At 39.5% G+C, this 22,307-nt stretch overlaps 1 protein-coding gene across 6 annotated transcripts in view; it reads right to left on the minus strand.

The window, feature by feature from the left end:
• Positions 1 to 22,307, minus strand: part of TOGARAM1 (TOG array regulator of axonemal microtubules 1) — a 119,149-nt gene that overhangs the window by 40,434 nt on the left and 56,408 nt on the right. For 5 of the 6 annotated variants that reach the window (XM_033188153.1, XM_033188152.1, XM_033188150.1 and 2 more), the window contains 4 exons: positions 14,147 to 14,245; positions 12,265 to 12,440; positions 11,421 to 11,574; positions 7,035 to 7,188 (listed from right to left, as the gene is read on the minus strand). In XM_033188153.1, coding sequence (XP_033044044.1) covers positions 7,035 to 7,188; positions 11,421 to 11,574; positions 12,265 to 12,440; positions 14,147 to 14,245 — 583 coding nt within the window. The remainder of the gene's footprint in view (positions 1 to 7,034; positions 7,189 to 11,420; positions 11,575 to 12,264; positions 12,441 to 14,146; positions 14,246 to 22,307) is intronic. The other variant, XM_033188151.1, reaches the window with a different exon arrangement.

Genomic DNA, 22,307 nt, shown 5'->3' on the forward strand with positions numbered 1-22,307 from the left:
CTGCCTGTGGATAGCAGCTACCCACTCTGGGTCTCCTCTCCACTTAGGGCTGCACAGACATCAGGATGACCTGCCTGTGGATAGGAGCTACCCCACTCTGAGTCTCCTCTCCATTGAGGGTTGCACAGATGTCAGGACAACTTGCCAGCAGAAAGGAGCTACCCACTTCAGCTCTTCTGAGAGGTATACTGTTGCTCAATAAAGCATCTCTTCACCTTGCTCCACAACCGGAGGTCCATATACCTGATTCTTCTTGGACTCAGGACAAGAATTCAGGACTGAAAGATCTATAACACAAACATGGCTGAAAACTCCCCCTACCCCAATCACACTGCAACCACTCATGACATTGTGGGCAATGAGAAGATGAGAAGAAAGGAGAAAAGAGCTGTGGCCCTATGGGGAACCCAAACTTAGGAGCTTCCCAAGCAAGGGCTGGCATACTCTCTTTGGGGCTCTGCAGTTGCTGGCATCTCCAAGCTTCTGGGTGCCACCACATTCCCTGGTGCCCACAGTAGAAGCTGCTTGTGGTATGTCTGGTCCAGCTGTAGCTGGTCCAGCTGTAGCAGGAAGCCAGCAGCTGTGCCAGTGCATGGAGCTGCCTATCCTGCCACAGCCAGCATATGCCTGGCTGTGTGCAGTGGCCGGACCCCATGCTCATGCACCCCTCACTGCTCTGTGCCTGGCTCACCCTTTGCAGGCATAGGATCTGGGTTGGTAGCAAAAGCCAAGCACAGCCTGCGAGGCCAAGTGGGCAAAACGAGCCCGAGTGGGCCTGAGCAAAACTTGGGCAAAGGTGCCACCGGCCACAGATGTTTCTGGCTATCAAAGTAACACCTTAAGGATCCCATGACAACATTGGTCAATACTGTTGTTCAGGCCAGGTGTGGTGACCCTGTAATCCCAACACTTTGGAAGGCTGAGGTGGATGGATTGCTTGAGCCCAGGTATTTGAGACCAGACTGAGTAACATAGAAAAACCCCATCTCTACTAAAAATACATACAAAAAAGCATTGTCCAAATCTTCTACATCTTTACTGATTTTCCTTTTTTTTCTTTTTTTTTTTTTTTTTGAGATGGAGTCTAGCTCTGTCACCCAGGCTGGGGTGCAGTGGCCCGATCTTGGCTCAACACAACCTCTGCCTCCCAGGTTCAAGCGATTCTCCTGCCTCAGCCTCCCAAGTAGCTGAGACTACAGGCATGCCCAGCTAATTTTTTTTTTTTGTTGTATTTTTAGTAGAGATGGGGTTTCACCATGTTAACCAGGATGTTCTCAATCTCCTGACCTCATGATCTGCCTGCCTCGGTCTCCCAAAGTGTTGGGATTACATGCATGAGCCACCGCACCTGGCCATCTTTACTGATTTTCTTTAAACTTGTTCTATTTATTAATGAGAGAGGATTATTGAAGTTCCAATTATAACTAGAGATTTATTTCTCCTTGCAGTTCTATTAGTTTTTGCTTAATGTATTTTCTTTTTTTTTCTTTTTTTTTGAGACGGAGTCTCGCTCTGTCACCCAAGCTGGAGTGCAGTGGCCGGATTTCAGCTCACTGCAAGCTCTGCCTCCCGGGTTTACGCCATTCTCCTGCCTCAGCCTCCCGAGTAGCTGGGACTACAGGTGCCCGCCACCTCACCCGGCTAGTTTTTTTGTATTTTTTTAGTAGAGATGGGGTTTCACCGTGTTAGCCAGGATGGTCTCGATCTCCTGACCTCGTGATCCGCCCGTCTCGGCCTCCCAAAGTGCTGGGATTACAGGCTTGAGCCACCACGCCCGGCCGCTTAATGTATTTTCAAGCAATATTATACGGTAAATAAGTATCAGGACTTCCATGTCCTCTTGATGAATTAATTCCTTTATAACTATAAAATGACCCTCTTTATTCTGGATGTGGTAGACAGAATCCTAAGATGGCATCCATAATTCCTACCCCTGATTTACACAACCTGTATTACACCCTCTCCATGAATGTGTTGCGATATCACTCCCTGTGAGTGATATGTGAATGTGTTGGGATATCACTCCCTGTGATCATATTAAGTGTGATGGCAAAAGAGATTTGCAGATTTAATTATGGTCCCTAATCAGCTGACATCAAGTTAATCAAAAGGGAGATTATCCTGGGGAGGCTTTACCTCCCTTAAAAGAGATAAGCAGCAGCAGCAGCAGAGATTCTTCTCCTGGCTTCGAAGAAGCAAGCTTCATATTGAGAGGATCTATGTCTGTGTGTGTAGCACATAATAAGGACAGGAGAGTTGACCTCTAGAAGATTGATAGGGTTTGGCTATGTCCCAGGATTCAGGAAGGAACCACGGGGAGGTAACTGAATCATGGGGGCCGGTCTTCCCTGTGCTATTCTCATGATAGTGAATAAGTCTCACAAGATCCGATGGGTTTATCAGGGGTTTCCACTTTTGCTTCATTTTCTCTTGCTGCCACCATGTAAGAAGTGCCTTTTGCCTCCTGCCATGATTCTGAGGCCTCCCCAGTCATGTGGAACTGTAAGTCCAATTAAACCTCTTCTCAGTCTTGGATATGTCTTTATCAGCAGCATGAAAACGGATTAATACAAAAATGAAAACCTCCATTGCACATCTAAAAGGAAGACAATTCTTCCAATGAGCTTCTAAGAAAACTGAAAGATGAGATCACATCCCTGGCTGACACTTTGATTTCACCCTAGTGATATCCTGAGCAAAGAGTTGAATTAACTTGTATCTGATCTCTTGACCCAGAAAACTGACAGTTAATCAATTTGTGTGGTTTGAATCCATTGAGTTTGTGGCAATTTGTTACATAACAATATAAAATAAATACTCTCATTAATATTCTTTGCTTTGAAATATACTTTGATATTAATATAGCCACATAATCTATCTTTTGATTAGTGTTAGCATGGTATACATCTTTTTGCATCTCTACTTTTTACTTGTACCTATATGTTTAAATGGAATTTCTTATAGGCAGCATATAGTTGAGTCTTGCTTTTTAATCTAATCTCACTAGGGTGTTTAGTTCATCTACATTTAATGTGATTAGATGATTGGGTTTAAGTCTATTATCTTGCTGTTTGTTTTCTATTTGTCTCATCTTTTCTTTATAATTATTTTTATAGTTACATTTTATCTCCTTTGTTGCCTTACCAACAAAACTTCTGTGTTATTTTACTGGTTACTTATTGGTCTACCTTGAAGTGATAAATATCATTTCATATGTAAGAATGGTAAAGCAATACTCCCAGGTCTTCCCTTTGGGCCTTTGTATCAAAATGTCAGACATTTTGCTTCTTTTAAAACTTTTTTTTTTTTAAGAGACAAGGTCTTGCTCTGTTGCCCAGGCTGGCCTGTAGTGGCACAATCACAGCTCACTGCAGTCTCAAACCCCTGGATTCAGGTGATCCTTCTGCCTCAGCCTCCTTAGTAGCCAGGACTACAGAAACACATCACTGCATCCAGATTTTTAATTTTTTTTTTTCTCTAGAGATGAGGTCTTGCTATATTGCAAAGGCTGGTCTTGAACTTTTGGGCTCAAGCAATCCTCCTGGCTCAGCCTCATAAAGTGCAGGGATTACAAATGTGAGACACCATGCCCGGTCCACTACTTTTATTTTTGAAAGATATTTTCATTGGATATAGAATTCTAGATTGACAGTTTGTTTTTCCTTTCAGTACTCTAAATTTAATTTCACTGAACTGTTTTTTGGTCTGCAGTGTATTTGATGAGTAGTCTGATCTTTGTTCTATATGTAATGTCTTGCCCCTAGCTATTTTTAAGATTTTCTCCATCCCTAATTTTAGGCCTTTTGATTATATCTCCTTTGAAATATTTCTTTTCATGTTTCTTGTGTTTGGTGTTCATTGAACTTCTTAGATCTCTGAGTTTACAGTTTTCATCAAATTTGAACAAATTGTGTCCATTTTTTTTCTGCAAATATTCTTTTCTTTTCTGTCTCCTTCTCTGTCTGGTAACTCCAATTACACATAACTTGAAGTTGTCCCACAGTTGACAGATTTTCTGGACTTTTTTTTCAGTCTTGTTTCTCTCACTTTCATTTTGATTTTTTTTTTTTTTCCTTGAGACAGACTCTCACCCTGTTGCCCAGGTTGGGGTGCAGTGGTACAATCTCAGTTCACTGCAACCTCCGCCTCCCAGGTTTAAGCGATTCTCCTGCCCCAGTCGCCCCAGTAGCTGGGACTACAGGTGTGCATCACCACAACTGGCTAATTTCTATATTTTTGGTAGAGACAGGATTTTGCCATATTGGCCAGCCTACATTGTTTCATTTTGAATAGTTTCAATGGTTACATCTTCAACTTCACTAATCTTTTCTTCTGGAATATCTAACCTATTAATCTCATCCAGTGTATTTCTCATCTCAGACATTATAGCTTTCATCTGTAGACATTAGTTTTGGTTTTCTTATATATATTATATCTCTTTACTTGCTCAACCTTTCCTCTAACCTCGCTAACGCATGCAATTGTTACAGTTACAATGTCTTTGTCTACTAATTCTATCATCTGTGTCATTTTTGCATTGGTTGCACTTGTTGGCTTTTTTTCTTCTCACTATTGGTTATATTTTCCTGCTTCTCTGCATGCCTGGTAATTTCTTATTGGATGCCAAACATTATAAATTTTACTTTAGCTATTTTTGTATTCCTATAATTATTCTTCAGCTTTGTTCTGGGATATAGTTATTTGAAAACGTATTCCAAATAAGGATCAAATGTTTGATCCTCTTAGGCCTTGCTTTTAAACTTCGTTAGGTGGGAACCAAACATTCAGTCTATGGTTTAAATTACTACACTATGCAGCAAAACTCTGTGAGTATTCTACCCAATGCCCTGTGAATTATGAACTTTTCCTCTCTGCTGGTGGGAACAGGAAGTATTATTAATATTGTATACGCTCCTGACATTGTTCCTTGTAACTTTTTTGAGTGGTTCTTGTTCTGGCCCCAGGAAATATATTTACATGCAGGCACCGACCCATTGTCTGCTAACATTTGAATAAAATCCTCTTATGATCTCTGGAGCTCTCTGTGGAGCTCTATCTGGCACTCTGTCCTGCAAAGTCTAGTCACCATGACCTCCTCAAACTCTCAGCACCATGTCCATCTCTGCTGCTATCTGCCTGTTTTTCCCTCCTTTAGCTGCAATCTGGAAACTCTTTCCAGAAAGCAAGCTGGGTAATTGTAGGGCTCACCTGGTTTGTTTCCTGTCTCTCAGAGATCTTTCCATAGCCTGGTGAAGAGTATCTTGAAAACTATTGTTTTTTGTTGTTGCTATTTCTTTGCTTTTGAGATGGAGTCTCACTCTGTCATCCAGACTGGAGTGCAGTGACACGATCTTGGCTCACTGCAACCTCTGCCTCCCAGCTTCAAGCGATTCTTGTGTCTCAGCCTCCCAAGTGGCTGGTACTACAGACGTGCGACACCATACCCCAGCTGATTTTTTTCGTTTTTCAGTAGAGACAGGGTTGGCCAGGCTGGGCTTGAACTCCTGACCTCAAGTGATTTGGCCTCCCAAAGTGCTGAGATTACAGGCATGAGCCACTGTGCCCGGCCCTTAAAAACTATTGTTTCATATATTTTGTATAATGGTACTAGATCTTTCATGTATGAGGGCAAATACAGTCCTGTTAATCCATGTTGGCAGGAAGAAGTTCAGGATTTCTTTTCTGGATATGTTAAATTTAAGACGTCTACTGGTATCTAAGTGAAAGGGCCAAGTTGGCTGTTGGATTACTTCTTTTTGAGTCCAGAGCTCAAAATGATACCAGGGATACAGATACACGTTTATGAAATATGAAATATCAGAGTTTAGATGGAATTTAAAGCTGTGAGACTGAATGAAATAATTTAAGAAGGGATTGGTAAACTATGGCTCATGGGCCAAATCTGGCTCCATCAGATTTTTTTAATGAGTAAAGTTTTCATATGTTTTATAAGAAAAGTTTTATAGAAACACAGCTATGCCCATTTGTTTAGATACTATCGGCAACAAAGGCATCTGCCCTACAAAGTCTAAAATACCTATTACCTGGATCTTTACAGAAAAAGATCGCCAGAAAAAGACTGCCCTTGAGCTACAAAATCAATGTACAAAGAGAATGCCAGTGGATTAAATTCTGCAGAACTTCTTTTTTTTTTTTTTTTGAGACAGAGTTTCACTGTGTTGCCTAGGCTGGAGTGCAGCTGCCCACTTTTGGCTCACTGCAACCTCCACCTCCCGGGTTCAAGGAATTCTCCTGCCTCAGCCTCCCAAGTAGGTGGGACTATAGGCGCCGCCACCATGCCTGGCTAATTTTTTTGTATTTTTAGTAGAGATGGGGTTTCACTATGTTGGCCAGGCTGGTCTTGAACTCTTGACCTCATGATCCGCCTACCTCGGCCTCCCAAAGTGCTGGGATTACAGGCATGAGCCACCGTGCCCGGCCTGGAGGTTTTTAAAAAATAGGAGATATTATGGCACATTTGAAAGTTGATGAATATGCTCTAGAACAGCGGCAAAACTGATGAAGAGGTATAAGATGGGGACAATGAGAGATACTGAAGGAACAAGGGAGGAAATGAGACAAAGGCAGTAAGTGGACGCTCCTGCTGAAACACGTGGGATGCACATTGCCACTGTCTTTTGTCTCCCTTAAGTTATTGGCTGGGCTGGTTGGGTGGCTGCTATCACTGCAATAAGAGCAGGTAAGTATTTCCAGGACAATTAAAAATTATATTTCACAGAGAAATACTTTGAGAAACGGTGAAATTTGTATCCCGTTACCAAAGGGTTTACATAATCCATAATAAAGCTAAATTATATTCTTATGGCATGTAAGTTATAACACAACTGGTAATAAAGTACTATTAGGACCAGAGTTCAGCTACATTAATAAGCTGAAAAGACTCTGATGCCTAAGAACTAAATAATCGTTTCTAAGGTTATTTTAATAGAAAATGTGTTTCAAGATTTTCAATTAAATATTTACATAAAGCTTTAGAACTCTGCTTAGTTTTAAGTTAAGGATGGTGAACTTACCAATCCTCATCAGCCAAAAGCCTCAGGGCTTCTGTCAGTGCTATTTCTGGTTTAGAGAATGGTCGTAGTTCTGACAGATCCATTATTTCTGGACTATGAGTGACAGAAGACATCCTTTCTTTATACTGTGAAATGACTCCAGTAGATGTTTCACCTAAAACAAAATATATTAAACTATGAGAGAACTTTTTTTTACAAATGTTTATCTTTTTGAGATGGAGTGTCGCTCTGTTGCCCAGGCTAGGGTGCAGTAGTGCAATCTCAGCTCACTGCAACCTCTGCCACCTGGTTCAAGCGATTCTCCTGCCTCAGCCTTCCAAGTAGCTGGGACTACAGGTGCGCACCACCATGCCTGGCTAATTTTTGTATTTTTAGTAGAGACAGGGTTTCACCATGTTGGTCAAGCTGATCTTGAAGTCCTGATCTCAAGCAATCCATCCGCCTCAGCCTCCCAAAGTGCTGGGATTACAGGCGTGAGCCACCATGCCTGACCAAGAAGACCTTCACACAAAGGATACAAACATTATTCTGACTACAGTTGTGATGAACATTTATTATGAAAACTTAGATACTATTAGTTAGTCTTGAGGAAAATTACAGTACCCAGAAACCAAAACTATTGAAAACATTACTTTTTATATGCAAAATTATTAACAAATTATATTTAATAAAAATATAAGTAGTTTTTCAGTCATGAGTCATAACAACGTCTGGCTTTATTTTAACAGCTAAAAGTCAAAGAAGCAGTATGATCCCATTTTGTAAAAATGTGGATAGATACCTGTTTCATAACTGAGAAGTGAAGATGAAGGTTCATGGCATCTGTATGTAGAATTCTAGTTGATTTTCTCTATTGATATAGAATTAGTGGCCTATTACAAATTCTAAGACCATGTGTAGCAATAAGAATGATGTTTCTTCTATAATAAGACATCGACCAAGCATTTTGCAGACGTAAGGCACTGTACTATAAGTTGAGAAAATAAATCATCCTCTTTGAGTGCTCAGGATAATATCCTTGTGAGCACTGTATAATGCGAGACACATGCAGCGGAGATATTAAAAAGAAAAGGGTCAAATAGAATGGGCTTTTATAAGTAGGTAAAGATTTACTGGCTCTTTTTCCATATTAAGAGATACTTTTAGAAAGGAAATATTAGTCACTAGAAAATAACTATCATCAAAAATTATTTATTAACCATGCTATCTGTGACAAAACATTACTTGAAATCACAAATATAAGAAATTTCACTTGATGTTGCATACTAATTACATATTCAGAGTTGTTCATTCAAAATCCAAAGGCAACAAGGTGTTAATGATATTAGCTGACATTTATTAAATACTATGCACCAGACCTTGGAATAAATGCTTTGCAAACTTTACTGCATTTAATTATCTCAACAAAGTTCAGGTAGGCATTCTAACTATCTTTATTTGCAGCTGAGAAAATAATTGCATTTTACAGAGACTAAGAAATTTACTTAAGGTTCCATTGCTAATTAGTGGGAGAGGCAGGACTTAGATCTACGGCCACCATTACCTGTGATCTTCTATAAAGAGGTATAAGACAGAATCTCTGCTTTCAAAAAATTTATCACCTATCTAACAAAGAAAAGTAAAAAGGTAAAATATGATGCCTTAAATTACTATAGCGATGACTCAGTATCAGTTTTTGTTATGTGAGGAAGATGATATCCCAATTATATATAATAGACCCCTTTCACTTTTTTTTTTGATGGTTCAGATGGACCCTCTTTAGGTTTCATATCTAAGACTAACATGTATAAACAAAATCCTCCAGCTTTGGAATATCCCAATCCTGAAAGAATAGCAAATAAAAAAATAGCACTATTATCATTTATTATCTTCCCTGGTATTGTGCTATGTCCTTCATTTATACTATCTAATTTAATTCATTCAACAACCCTATGTAATAATCATTATTCAGACATTACAGATGAAGAAACCAACGTGGAAGTTTTAAGAATTCCCTTAATATATCTAATCCATTCCCACTCTCATGAAACAATAACTCATTAGAAAGAGATGCAGATAAACACCAAATTTTCAACCTTAAGATTATAACAATATGAAGTACTATCACCTATATTTATTTTGTTTTCACCTGAAGAATGTTATCTTGAAAAAGGAGGTGTATAGAATATCAATTGAAAGTAGTGACGCTCAAATGAAGTTTTTTTTTAAAAAAAGCTTCCACTGTTAGCAGGGTGCAGTGGCTCACACATGTAATCCCAGCACTTTGGGAGGCTGAGGCGAGCGGATAACGAGGTCAGGAGTTCGAGACTAGCCTGTCCAACATGAAACCCCGTCTCTACTAAAAACACAAAAATTAGCCTGGCATGGTGGTGCACACCTGTAGTCCCAGCTACTCGGGAGGCTGAGGCAGAAGAATCGCTTGAACCCAAGAGGTAGAGGTTGCAGTGAGCCAAAACTGCACCGCTGCACTCCAGCCTGGGTGACAGAAAAGACTCCATCTCAAAAAAAGCAAAACAAAACAAAACAAAAACTTTCACTGTGTTGTAGATTGATTCTTTTATAAAGTACAATAAAAGTGTTGTGGCACTGTCAAATTGTTAAAATAGTTTCTAGAAGCTAAATATTGTCTGTATGTATGTTATCATAGATGAGTAACAAACAGTTCACACAGTCTGTGAAACACACTTTGAGAAGCAGTGAACTGATAGAAAGTTTCTTAACTGGAGACACATCCAATTAGATTTAGCTATTAAAAATTATTTCTGCTAATATGTTCATAACCATAAATAGAGCTAAACAGCTATACTTTGAGCTGATCAACATAATAATTGTGTAAGCATATTCTTATTTTCAAATATAAGGGTGACTTCAAAGTGGTACTCTCCTTATACTTCTCAGAAACCCAATCTTCAAAGCCTACATTATAGGCAAAAATCACAAAATTAGTTGATCCATCAAGAATGAATACCCCCAAATTTGTGATTTATTACTATTTGTAATATTTGTACTTCTATTTCTACTCTTCACGCTGGCTAAGTTAGGTAGGAAGTTTCGTGGCTTTTTCTCTCCCTGAATTATGACAATAACAAATAGTGAATTATGTGAGAATGCTAAGAGGCTTAAGTTTCACAAACACCTACATTTAATGGGTTTTAGGGACATCTTTAGCCACAATGTTACAGGCTAACACCTCTCATCAGGCATACTCTCAACAATTAATAGCTTTGAAAATACAGTTTTCTCCACTTGTTGTATTATAATGGAAATAAAAGCTAGGAAAATCCTCAGACATTAATTTAGGTTAAATCTTTTTTTAATTTTTACCTTCAAGAGAAGTATACTGTCTACTAAATTTAGAGTATTTTTTATAACCTTCTTGAGTATTTTGTTGCTATCTAGACTTCAGATGCAACATAAATTTAAGAGTGTTTATTACATTTCACAGTTTATTTCTTAATAATATTAAACAAAACAGTAATTAAACAATAATAGTTAATGGGTATTATAGTTCACATGATTTTTTATTTCGACGTCTGATTTTTCCTCGTTGCTACTATACCTAACATGTATTCAATATTTTAAAAAACAACACCAGGAAACATAGAGCCTACTCCTGACCGAACACAAAACATTGTAGGTACTCAAGGATAGACTGAATAAATGACAAATGCAATGACCTTTTTGGATCATGATGTAATATAAACCAGTTTCACCATCTCAGTTATCTGCTATAAAATGGGATACCACTCCTCAGCAAAACAGGAATATTTCCAGGGAGTATAGAAGAGATCCTTGAGATAATCTGGACCTTTGAGATAATTAAGATATTCACAGGGGCAGAAAACTGAGGCCGGCTTCCAGGTCACAAAGTTAATTAAAGGCACAACTGAAACTTAAGAAGCCAGGTCTGTCTATTGGCTCCTAGTTCAGTACTCTTTCTGGCACAAATGCACTGGACCACATGTGGTCTCTTTAGCTTAACAAGCATTTGTGACTTTATTCTTTACATCTAAATAAGTGACCTATCTGAATCTGAAAACACTAAAGATGGTGATCATTTTAAACAGGACCCTTTCAATGGAGGGCTGAAGGCAATGTTTTCTTAAAGAGAACTCTTATTTTTTGATAGTCCCACCTCATCTCCAAAAATATCTAAATCTAGAAGGGAGAAACACAATCATTTCTCTGTTGATGAGAAAGCATATTATTTTAATAGTTATATATAATTGAAACAGAAACTGTGGGTCTTGCAAATTTCAGTCTTACATAAGATATTTCATTCTTAGTTATATATTACCCCCAGTGAAACCTCGTTTCATCAGCTTTAGACTATTACTAGACTATTACTAGAAAAAAAAAAAATACCAAAACTTAAATTCCATTTACCTTCAGATGCCATTTTCTCAGTTCCTGTATGTTTCATTCGTTCCCAGGAATTTTTTTCCTTCTTTTCACAATCTTTATTGTGAAACAGTTCTTTCTCTTCTTTTCTCTTTTGTCTCATCTTGTTATAAGTAGATTTTGAAATAGAAACTTTAGCCTGCACGAAAAAGTTGAAAATCTGAAAATATTCAGGGAGTTTGATATTTAAAATATCTTTGTCTCAGATAACTAATTTGTCTCTGAGGATACTAGTCTGTCACTACTTAAGTGTATCCTAGAAAACGGAATATATACATACATATATATACATATATAGTACACGTAAAATATAAAGTACACAGAGAATAAAAAGTGTATTACATACTTTATCCCCAGAATGAGAATGCCTTTATTAAGTGGGAAGGGTGAATAATCTATTATTTAAATGATTAAAGATCAAAATTTCTTTTTTTTTTCCTTGAGACAGTTTCACTGTGTTGCCCAGGCTGGAGTACAGTGGCGCAGTCATGACTCACTGCAACCTTGACCGTCCGAGCTCCAGTGATCCTCCTACCTTAGCCTCCCAAGTAGCTGGGCCCACAGGCATGCATAGCTGTGGCTACATTTTTTTATTTTTTCTAGAGAAAATAGGCTCTCTACTTTGACTAATTTTTGTACTTTTTCTGGCTAATTTTTGTATTTTTCCTAGAGACATGGTTTTGCCACATTGCCAAGGCTCAAAATTTCAACTGTACTAAGGTTTTTAAAATTTTAATTGAAATACTTTCACCACCCCACATCTGATATACACAAAACAATGACATACTGTAAGCTTAAATTTATTCTAATAATTAGCAAATAACCTTACATCTTTTTCATTCTCAACATCAAGATATGATGAAATATTTTGCTGGACTGATCTTCCATAAATCCCTGATGGTGGTTCAATACTTTGTTTAATTGAAAATGTATCCCCATTTTCCACAGAAGATATCACTGATTGGCTGCAGGTTGCTGGTGCTGAACTTAAACTTCCAAATACGCCTGAAATCAACCAACCACCAAATAGTCATTACCTAATTATGTGATGGTACTCTAGATAACACAGTTTAAGGTAAGGTTCTTGCCTTCAAGAATCAAACAACACAATTAATAAGAAAAACATGCTAAATAATTATAAAATATAAAAACAAACACCCTAACAGGACAATAAAGAGGTGCCAGAAGGCAGTTCATGATAATAAGTGAGAGCTGCATATTACAAGTGGTAAGCACACATAAAGAAAAGGTTGCTGTGAGCTGTTTTTGTTTTTTTTTGTTTGTTTGTTTCGAGATAGTCTCTCTCTGTCACCCAGGCTGGAATGCAATAGCACAATCTCGGCTCACTGCAACCTCCACCTCCCAAGCTGAAGCAATTCTCCCACCTCAGCCTCCCTAGTAGCTAGGACTACAGATGCACAATACCAGGCCTGCCTAATGTTTTTTTTTTTTTTTGGTAGAGATGGGGTTTTGCCATGTTGTCCAGGCTGGCCTTGAACACTTAAGTTCAAGTAATCTGCCCACCTGGGCCTCCCAAAGTATGGGGATTACAGGAGTGAGCCACTGCGCCTGACAGTTGGGTGTTTAAGATGGTTTCAAGGAGCAAGAATTTGAGCTGGGATTTGAAGACAGGAAGGATCTGTATAAAGTAAAGGAGATGGGGAAATCTATGAGATGGTGATGTTTACATGCAGAGTTGAACGTTTATAAAGCATTTATGTGGAGCGAATAAATGAGCTTGGTTGGGCAAATAAAGGAATAACAGAAAATAAGTTTACAAGAGTAAGCTGTAGCCAATCTGAGGAGGGTTTTAAAATAACTTAATGGGCCGGGCGCGGTGGCTCAAGCCTGTAATCCCAACACTTTGGGAGGCCGAGACGGGCGGATCACGAGGTCAGGAGATCGAGACCATCCTGGCTAACATGGTGAAACCCCGTCTCTACTAAAAAGTACAAAAAGCTAGCCGGGCGAGGCGGAGGGCGCCTGTAGTCCCAGCTACTCGGGAGGCTGAGGCAGGAGAAAAGCGTAAACCCGGAAGCCAGAGCTTGCAGCTGAGATCCGGCCACTGCACTCTAGCCCGGCGACAGAGCGAGACTCCGTCTCAAAAAGAAAATAAATAAATGAAATAACTTAATGAGACTATCAAGCTAAGAAGTTAGGAAAAAATTTTCAAGACTTTTATTCTATTTCATCATATTGAACAAAAATAAGATGTATACCCTCAATGTACACCACTACATTCTAGTTTTCAATTAAAAAAAAAATAGCTTTAAATGATACTTTCAATAATTTTGTTCAAGGTCCCTTAGCCCCCTTAAAATATATAATGGGAGTTTAATTTTCACTTGTCTAGATTTTGTATGGGAGATAATTACATTGATTATTAAGCTGATAAATAAGGGCTATTTGAATTTAAACTATGCTAAAACTAAGTAAGCTATCCTAAAACTGTCTTAGAAGTACCTAAACTGCAGCAGTCACATAATACATCTCTCTGAAAATTAATGACATGAATTTACTAGTTTCCTTAGAAGATAGAAACATGAAGGTAAGTATTCACTTCTAATTCTTTTAATGAAGATAGCGTAATACATTTGTAAAAAGAAGTTCCGCTCAACACTTGAATCAAATTCTTTTCTATTCCTTATTGATAGGCTTTGCTTCTATATGGTGAATACATATAATCAAGAAGTGAAATAACTTTGAAATACCTTTTCCAACAACTACTACTGAGTCTTCTGATAAAGTCTTTGTGGATGTGAAGTCAAAACTGGACATTTGCTGTGGATTTGATGATGACCCTGTAATTCCTAAAAAAACCCAAAACAAATACTTAAAAATATTTGCTTATTATGTAGTATCTTAGGATATTGTAACATGGTCTTTTAAAACTGAAAATTTATTTCATACAAAGAATTTATCATTTATTCATACATGTTCATTAAGTCATTATTTCATTATAAATGTTTGTGACTGCAATATTAGAATGGACTAGGCACTAGAGAGAAAATAAACCTTTTTTTTTTTTTTTTTTTTGAGATGGAGTCTTGCTCTGTCTTGCTCTGTCGCCCAGGCTGGAGTGCAGTGGTGTGATCCTGGCTCACCACTACCTCCGCCTCCTGGGTTCAAGTGATTCTCCTGCCTCAATCTACTGAGTAGCTGGGATTACAGGTGCGCACGACTACGCTCAGCTAATTTTTGTATTGTTAATAGAGACAGGGTTTCACCATGTTGGTCAGGCTGGTCTCGAACTCCTGACCTCATGATCCGCCCACCTCAGCCTCCCAAAGTGCTGGTATTACACGCGTGAACTACCATGCCCGGCCCCTTCCTTTCCTTAAGGAGTTTACACATCAGGGTGAAGTGTGAGAGGCATACGAGTGAATTATCACAGCATGATAATCGGGCAACAAAAGGGTAATCAAAAAGGAAATCCACTGACATCAGAAAATAGATCAGGTCAATGTCATAGCAACCTGTACTTTTCTAGGTTAACTTTTATCTTAGTTTCTGATTCTTTATTTACACTCTTACTAGACTGTAAGTTCCACGGGAATAGGATCTATGTCTAGTTTTGATGATTTTTCTTTCCCGGAGTCTAGTATAGTTTTGGCACATACCAGGTATTCCATAAATACATGTTAGATGAATGTATCAAGGTAAAAAAAGAAAAGAGAAATATATATTACTTTAGGTTTTACAAAAGAAAAGCAGTTAAACAGTGGTAAATTCAATGATATAATTTATTTTTAAAAATTAAGCAGCAGATAGATTGTTTTGTTAACTGTTAATGGTAATAGCAACCTGGCTTTATGTGAAAATGGCAAAGATTAAAGAAAGAAATCCACGTAAATGACCATTTTTCATGTATTTCTTCTTTAGTATGGAATAATCAAAATTAGTACACACTTATACAGCACACATCAACTAACAGAAACACGGTTAGCCCAAAAATGTGTTCTGTGACAAAGAGAAAAAAATCTCAGTAAATGGAATAATTTGCTCAACAGTTCACACAAATATAAAATCTATACATAAACTATCAAGAGACAAATGGTTAGACAAGTCTCATCAGAAAAAATTATAAAGGACATGTTATCTCCAAGGAGTTTTTCATTTATAAAAGAAGCTGTCATTAATCATTTTTAATATATTTTTATTTTTTACACTATTTTTTCTTAAAGAAATGTTGAAAGAAATATTGTTCATTACGTCTCAATTCTAAAATATATAGAAAAATATGTCTAAAGGCTTCTTCACACACAAATATCATTACATATTTTTTCTTTGTTATAATACTTCCATCTAATTCAAATACAGAGAGAGTAAATAGTAAATCATGGATTCTAGTTTGCTAATACTTCAAGCACCCTCCACTGTCTCAAGTCATTAATTGAGACAGCAGACATGATATGGACCATTACAATTAGGAAAGGGCACCTAGGTCCTTCACATAAAAATTAAGAAAATATTAAACTGCGAGAGCATCGGGTATGAAGAGAAAAATAGTAAAAGGTAATATAAAATGAAATGAAGCTGATGAAAGATTATTAAGGGTCTTAAAAGTTATGCTACGGGGCCAGACGTGGTGGCTCGTGCCTGTAATCCCAGTACTTTGCAGGGCTAAGGTGGGCAGATCACCTGAGGTCAGGAGTTCAAGACAAGTCTGGCCAATATGGTGAAACCCCTTCTCTACTAAAAATACAAAAATTCGCTGGGTGTGGTGGTGCATGCCTGTAACCCCAGCTACTCAGGAGGCTGAGGCAGGAGAATCACTTGAATCTGAAAGGCAGAGGTTGCAGTCAGCTGAGATTGCGCCATTGCACTCCAGCCTGGGTGACTAGAGTGAGACTCCGTCTTTTAAAAAAAAAAAAAGGCCGGGCGCGGTGGCTCAAGCCTGTAATCCCAGCACTTTGGGAGGCTGAGACAGGCGGATCACGAGGTCAGGCGATCGAGACCATCCTGGCTAATACGGTGAAACCCCGTCCCTACTAAAAAATACAAAAAACTAGGCGGGCGCCTGTAGTCCCAGCTACTCGGGAGGCTGAGACAGGAGAATGGCGTGAACCCGGGAGGCGGAGCTTGCAGTGAGCTGAGATCCGGCCACTGCACTCCAGCCTGGGCGGCAGAGCAAGACTCCGTCTCAAAAAAAAAAAAAAAAAAGTTATGCCACGGAGTAAGAACTTTGTTTAAAAAAAAAAAAAAAAGTTATGCCACGGAGTAAGAACTTTGTTCTGCAGAAAACAGAGAACCGCTTGTGTTAAGCTTGCCAACAGGGCAAGATTTTTCTTTATATGTCACAGAAAAAAACGAATAGCTCTAGGGGTCCTTACACGGGTCCAAGAGACAAGCTTGCAACCTGTGGCACACCTGAGTAAGGAAACTGATGTAGTGGCAAAGGGTTGGCCTCATTGTTTACGGGTAGTGGCCGCATTAGCAGTCTTAGTATCTGAAGCAGTTAAAATAATACAGGGAAGAGATCTTACTGTGTGGACATCTCATGATGTGAACGGCATTCTCATTGCTAAAGGAGACTTGTGGTTGTCAGACAACAATATCAGGTATCAATATCAATATCAGGCTCTATTACTTGAAGGGTCAGTGCTGCAACTGCACACTTGTGCAACTCTTAACCCAGCCACATTTCTTCCAGACAATGAAGAAAAGATAGAACACAACTGTCAAGTAATTGCTCAAACCTATGCCGCTTGAAGGGAGCTTCCAGAGGTTCCCTCGACTGATCCCGACCTCAACTTGTATACTGATGGAAGTTCCTTTGTAGAAAAAGGACTTCCAAAAGCGGGGTATGCAGTGGTCAGTGATAATGGAATAATTGAAAGTAATCCCCTCATTCCAGGAACTAGTGCTCACCTGGCAGAACTAATAGCCCTCGCTCGGGCACTAGAATTAGGAGAAGGAAAAAGGGTAAACATATATACAAACTCTAAGTATGCTTACCTAGTCCTCCACGCCCATGCAGCAATATGGAGAGAAAGGGAATTCCTAACTTCCGAGGGAACACCTATCAAACATCAGGAAGCCATTAGGAGATTATTATTGGTGGTACAGAAACCTAAAGAGGTGGCAGTCTTACACTGCCGGGGTCATCAGAAAGGAAAGGAAAGGGAAATAGAAGGGAACCGCCAAGCGGATATTGAAGCACAAAGAGCCGCAAGACAGGACCCTCCATTAGAAATGCTTACAGAAGGACCCCTGGTATGGGGTAATCCCCTCTGGGAAACCAAGCCCCAGTACTCAGAAGAAGAAATAGAAGGGGGAACTTCGGGAGGACATAGTTTTCTCCCCTCAAGATGGCTAGCCACCGAAGAAGGAAAAGCACTTTTGCCGGCAGCTAACCAATGGAAATTACTTAAAACCCTTCACCAAACCTTTCACTTAGGCATTGATAGCACCCATCAGATGGCCAAATCATTATTTATTGGACCAGGCCTTTTCAAAACTATCAAGCAGATAGTCAGGGCCTGTGAAGTGTGCAAAAGAAATAATCCCCTGCTTTATCACCAAGCTCCTTCAGGAGAACAAAGAATAGGCCATTACGCAGGAGAAGACTGGCAACTAGATTTTACCCACATGCCCAAATCTCAGGGATTTCAGTATCTACTAGTCTGGGTAGATACTTTCACTGGTTGGGCAGAGGCCTTCCACTGTAGGACAGAAAAGACCCAAGAGGTAATAACGGCACTAGTTCATGAAATAATTCCCAGATTCCAACCTCCCTGAGGCTTACAGAGTAACAATGGCCCCGCTTTCAAGGCTACAGTAACCCAGGGAGTATTCTAGGTGTTAGGTATACAATATCACTTGCACTGCGCCTGGAGGCCACAATCCTCAGGGAAGGTTGAGAAAATGAACGAAACACTCAAACGACATCTAAAAAAGCTAACCCAGGAAACCCATCTCACATGGCCTGCTCTGTTGCCTATAGCCTTACTAAGAAACCGAAACTGTCCCCAAAAAGCAGGACTTAGCCCATACGAAATGCTGTATGGACGGCCTTTCCTAACCCATGAACTTGTGCTTGACTGAGAGACGGTCAACTTAGCTGCAGACATCACCGCCTTAGTCAAATATCAACAAGTTCTTAAAACATTACAAGGAGCCTGTCCCTGAGAAGAGGGAAAGGAATTATTCCACCCTGGTGGCACGGTATTAGTTAAGTCCCTTCCCTCTAATTCCCCATCCCTAGACACATCCTGGGAAGGACCATACCCAGTCATTTCATCTACCCCAATCGTGGTTAAAGTGGCTAAATTGGAGTCTTGGATACATCACACTCGAGTCAAACCCTGGATACTGCCAAAAGAACCCAAAAATCCAGCAGACAACGCTAGTTATTCCTGTGAACCTCTAAAGAATCTGCGCCTGGTCTTCAAGCAACAACCGTGAGGGAAGTAACGAAAATCGTAAATCCCCATGGCCCTCCCTTATCATATTTTTCTCTTTATCTTACCCCCTTTCACTCTCACTGTACCCTCTCCATGCCACTGTATGACCAGTAGCTCCCCTTACCAAGAGTTTCTATGGAGAATGAAGCTTTCAGGAAATACTGATGCCCCATCGTATAGGAGTTTACCTAAGAGAAACCCCACCTTCACCGCCCATATGCCCGCAACTGCTGTAACTCTGCCACTCTTTGCATGCATGCAAATACTCATTATTGGACAGGAAAAACAATTAATCCTAGTTGTCCTAGAGGACTCAGAGCCACTGTCTGTTGGACTCACTTCACCCATACCGGTATGTCTGATGGAGGTGGAGTTCAAGATCAGGCAAGAGAAAAAAATGTAAAGGAAGTAATCTCCCAACTGACCCGGGTACATAGCACCCGTACCCCCTACAAAGGACTAGATCTCTCAAAACTACATGAAACCCTCAATACCCATACTCGCCTGGTAAGCCTATTTAATACCATCCTCACTGGGCTAGATGAGGCCTCGGCCCAAAACCCTACTAACTGTTGAATGTGCCTCCCCCTGCACTTCAGGTCATACATTTCAATCCCTGTACCTGAACAATGGAATAACTTCAGCACAGAAATAAACACCACTTCCGTTTTAGTAGGACCTCTTGTTTCCAATCTGGAAATAACCCATACCTCAAACCTCTCCTGTGTAAAATTTAGCAATACTGTAGACACAACCAACTCCCAATGCATCAGGTGGGTAACTCCTCCCACATGAATAGTCTGTCTACCCTCAGAAGTATTTTTTGTCTGTGGTACCTCAGCCTATCGTTTGAATGACTCTTCGGAATCTATGTGCTTCCTCTCATTCTTAGTGCACCTATGGCCATCTCCACTGAACAAGATTTATACAATTATGTTGTACCTAAGCCCCGCAACAAGAGTACCCATTCTTCCTTTTGTTATTGGAACAGGAGTGCTAGGCGGACTAGGTACTGGCATTGGCAGTATCACAACCTCTACTCAGTTCTATTACAAACTATCTCAAGAACTAAATGGTGACAAGGAACAGGTTGCCGACTCCCTGGTCACCTTGCAAGATCAGCTTAACTCCCTAGCAGCAGTAGTCCTTCAAAATCAAAGAGCTTTTAGACTTGCTAACCGCCAAAAGAGGGGGAACCTGTTTATTTTTAGGGGAAGAATACTGTTATTATGTTAATCAATCCAGAATCATCACTGAGAAAGTTAAAGAAATTCGAGATCAAATACAACATAGAGTAGAGGAGCTTCAAAACACCGGACCCTGGGGCCTCCTCAGCCAATGGATGCCCTGGATTCTCCCCTTCTTAAGACCTCTAGCAGCTATAATATTGTGACTCCTCTTTGGACCCTGTATCTTTAACCTCCTCGTTAAGTTTGTCTCTTCCAGAATCGAAGCTGTAAAGCTACAAATGGCTCTTCAAATGGAGCCCCAGATGCAGTCCATGACTAAGATATACCGTGAACCCCTGGACTGGCCTGCTAGCCCATGCTCCCATGTTGGTGACATCGAAGGCACCCCCCCAAGGAAATCTCAACTGCAAAACCCCTACTACACCCCAATTCAGCAGGAAGCAGTTAGAGTGGTCGTCAGCCAACCTCCCCAACAGCACTTGGGTTTTCCTGTTGAGAGGGGGTACTGAGAGAAAGGACTAGCTGGATTTCCTAGGCAGACTAAGAATCCCTAAGCCTAGCTCAGAAGGTGACCGCATCCATCTTAATCACAAGGCTTGCAACTTAGCTCACACCCAACCAATCAGGTAGTAAAGAGAGCTCACTAAAATGCTAATGAGGCAAAAACAGGAGGTAAAGAAATAGCCAATCATCTATCACCCGAGAGCACGGCAGGAGGGGCATTGATCAGGACATAAACCCAGGCATTCGAGCTAGTAACGGCTACCCTCCTTGGGTCCCCTCCCTTTGTATAGGAGTTCTGTTTTCACTCTATTAAATCTTGCAACTGCAAAAAATAAAAATAAGAAAAAAAAAAAGAAAGAAAGAAAACAGAAGCACTCAAGGTTTTTGTTTTTTCCAGGGGTTAGTTTTATGTGTTAATCAAGGTTTTGACTAAGGAAGAGATAATGACTGTATTTTAGAAAGACAATTCTGGAAGATCATGCAGCCTGGATTTAAGAGGAATGAAAATAAGAGGGAAGCCTTACCAGAAAGATTTGTAATTACCCAGGGAAGTGGTAAAGAGGCCCAAATTACAACTGTGGCAACAGATACATTAAGTTAGACTGAGAGTAAATGATAGGGTAAGCCACCTCCTAAACTTGGAAGGTAAAGAGAAAGAGACAAAAATGACTGTAAAGCTTTAAGCCTCCCTAACTGGGAAAATGGTAATGCTACTAATAAAAATGGACAACAAAGGAAGAGAAATGAGTCTGGGAAGAAAGTTAAATTTGGTTTTCAACGTGTTTGTTCTTGTTGCCAAGACAGATTTAGTAAATGGTTCAGAGTTGGATGTGTGAGTGTGGAGTAGAATTAACTGCTGGCTAAAAGATATAAATATGTTTATGATTCTGCCGTCTAAAAAAGGAAGCCACTAGCAGTGAATGAACATATTCAACAGTTATTTCAAAGCAATTAAAAAAAAAAGAAATGAAAAATTATATGAAGGTACGAGTTACTTTTAAGAAGAAAAGCATTTTTTTTGTTTTTGATTTTCTTTACATGGGAAATAAAACATGTAAATGTAAATAAATATGGAAAAATCTTATTCTCTTTTGTAAAACAACGAACAACTTATTGCTACCAAATAGAATAGTACTAAATTATATCACAGACTAAATTTTAAGAAATTTACCAAAAAAGTTTTTAATCAAGTTCCATCTTACTCAATTTGAGTTACATCCACAAAAAATATTCCTGTCCTAAAATGCCTGACTGCCTGCTCATACATAATTTAAGATAATCAGAAATGGCAGGCTAGGTATGGTGCCTCACACCTGTAGTCCCAGCACTTTGGGACGCCAAGGCAGGTAGATCACTTGAGGCCAGGAGTTCGAGACCAGTCTGGCCAACATGGTGAAACCCTGTCTCTACTAAAACAAGAAATTAGCCAGGCATGGTGGCATGCACCTGTAATCCCAGTTACTAGGGTGGCTGAGGCATGAGAATCACTTGAACCCATGAGGTGGAGGCTGCAGTGAGCTAAGACTGCGCCACTGCACTCTAGCCTGACCAACAGACAAGACTGTCTCAAAAAAGAAAAAAAGATCAGAAATAACATAGTACAGAAGTTGACCTTATAGTGACCACAGCTGCTAAGCACATAAAAATAACAGCTTCTTATTTACTTATATATTTTAGATTACAGGTACACCTTCTAATTATTAGGTTGGTGCAAAAGGAGTATGCAATTAAAAATGGCAGAAGCTACCATTACTTTTGCACCAACCTAATAT

The sequence above is a fragment of the Trachypithecus francoisi genome, unplaced genomic scaffold, assembly GCF_009764315.1.
Source record: "Trachypithecus francoisi isolate TF-2019V2 unplaced genomic scaffold, Tfra_2.0 Lachesis_group3, whole genome shotgun sequence".
In the NCBI taxonomy this organism is placed as follows: domain Eukaryota; kingdom Metazoa; phylum Chordata; class Mammalia; order Primates; family Cercopithecidae; genus Trachypithecus; species Trachypithecus francoisi.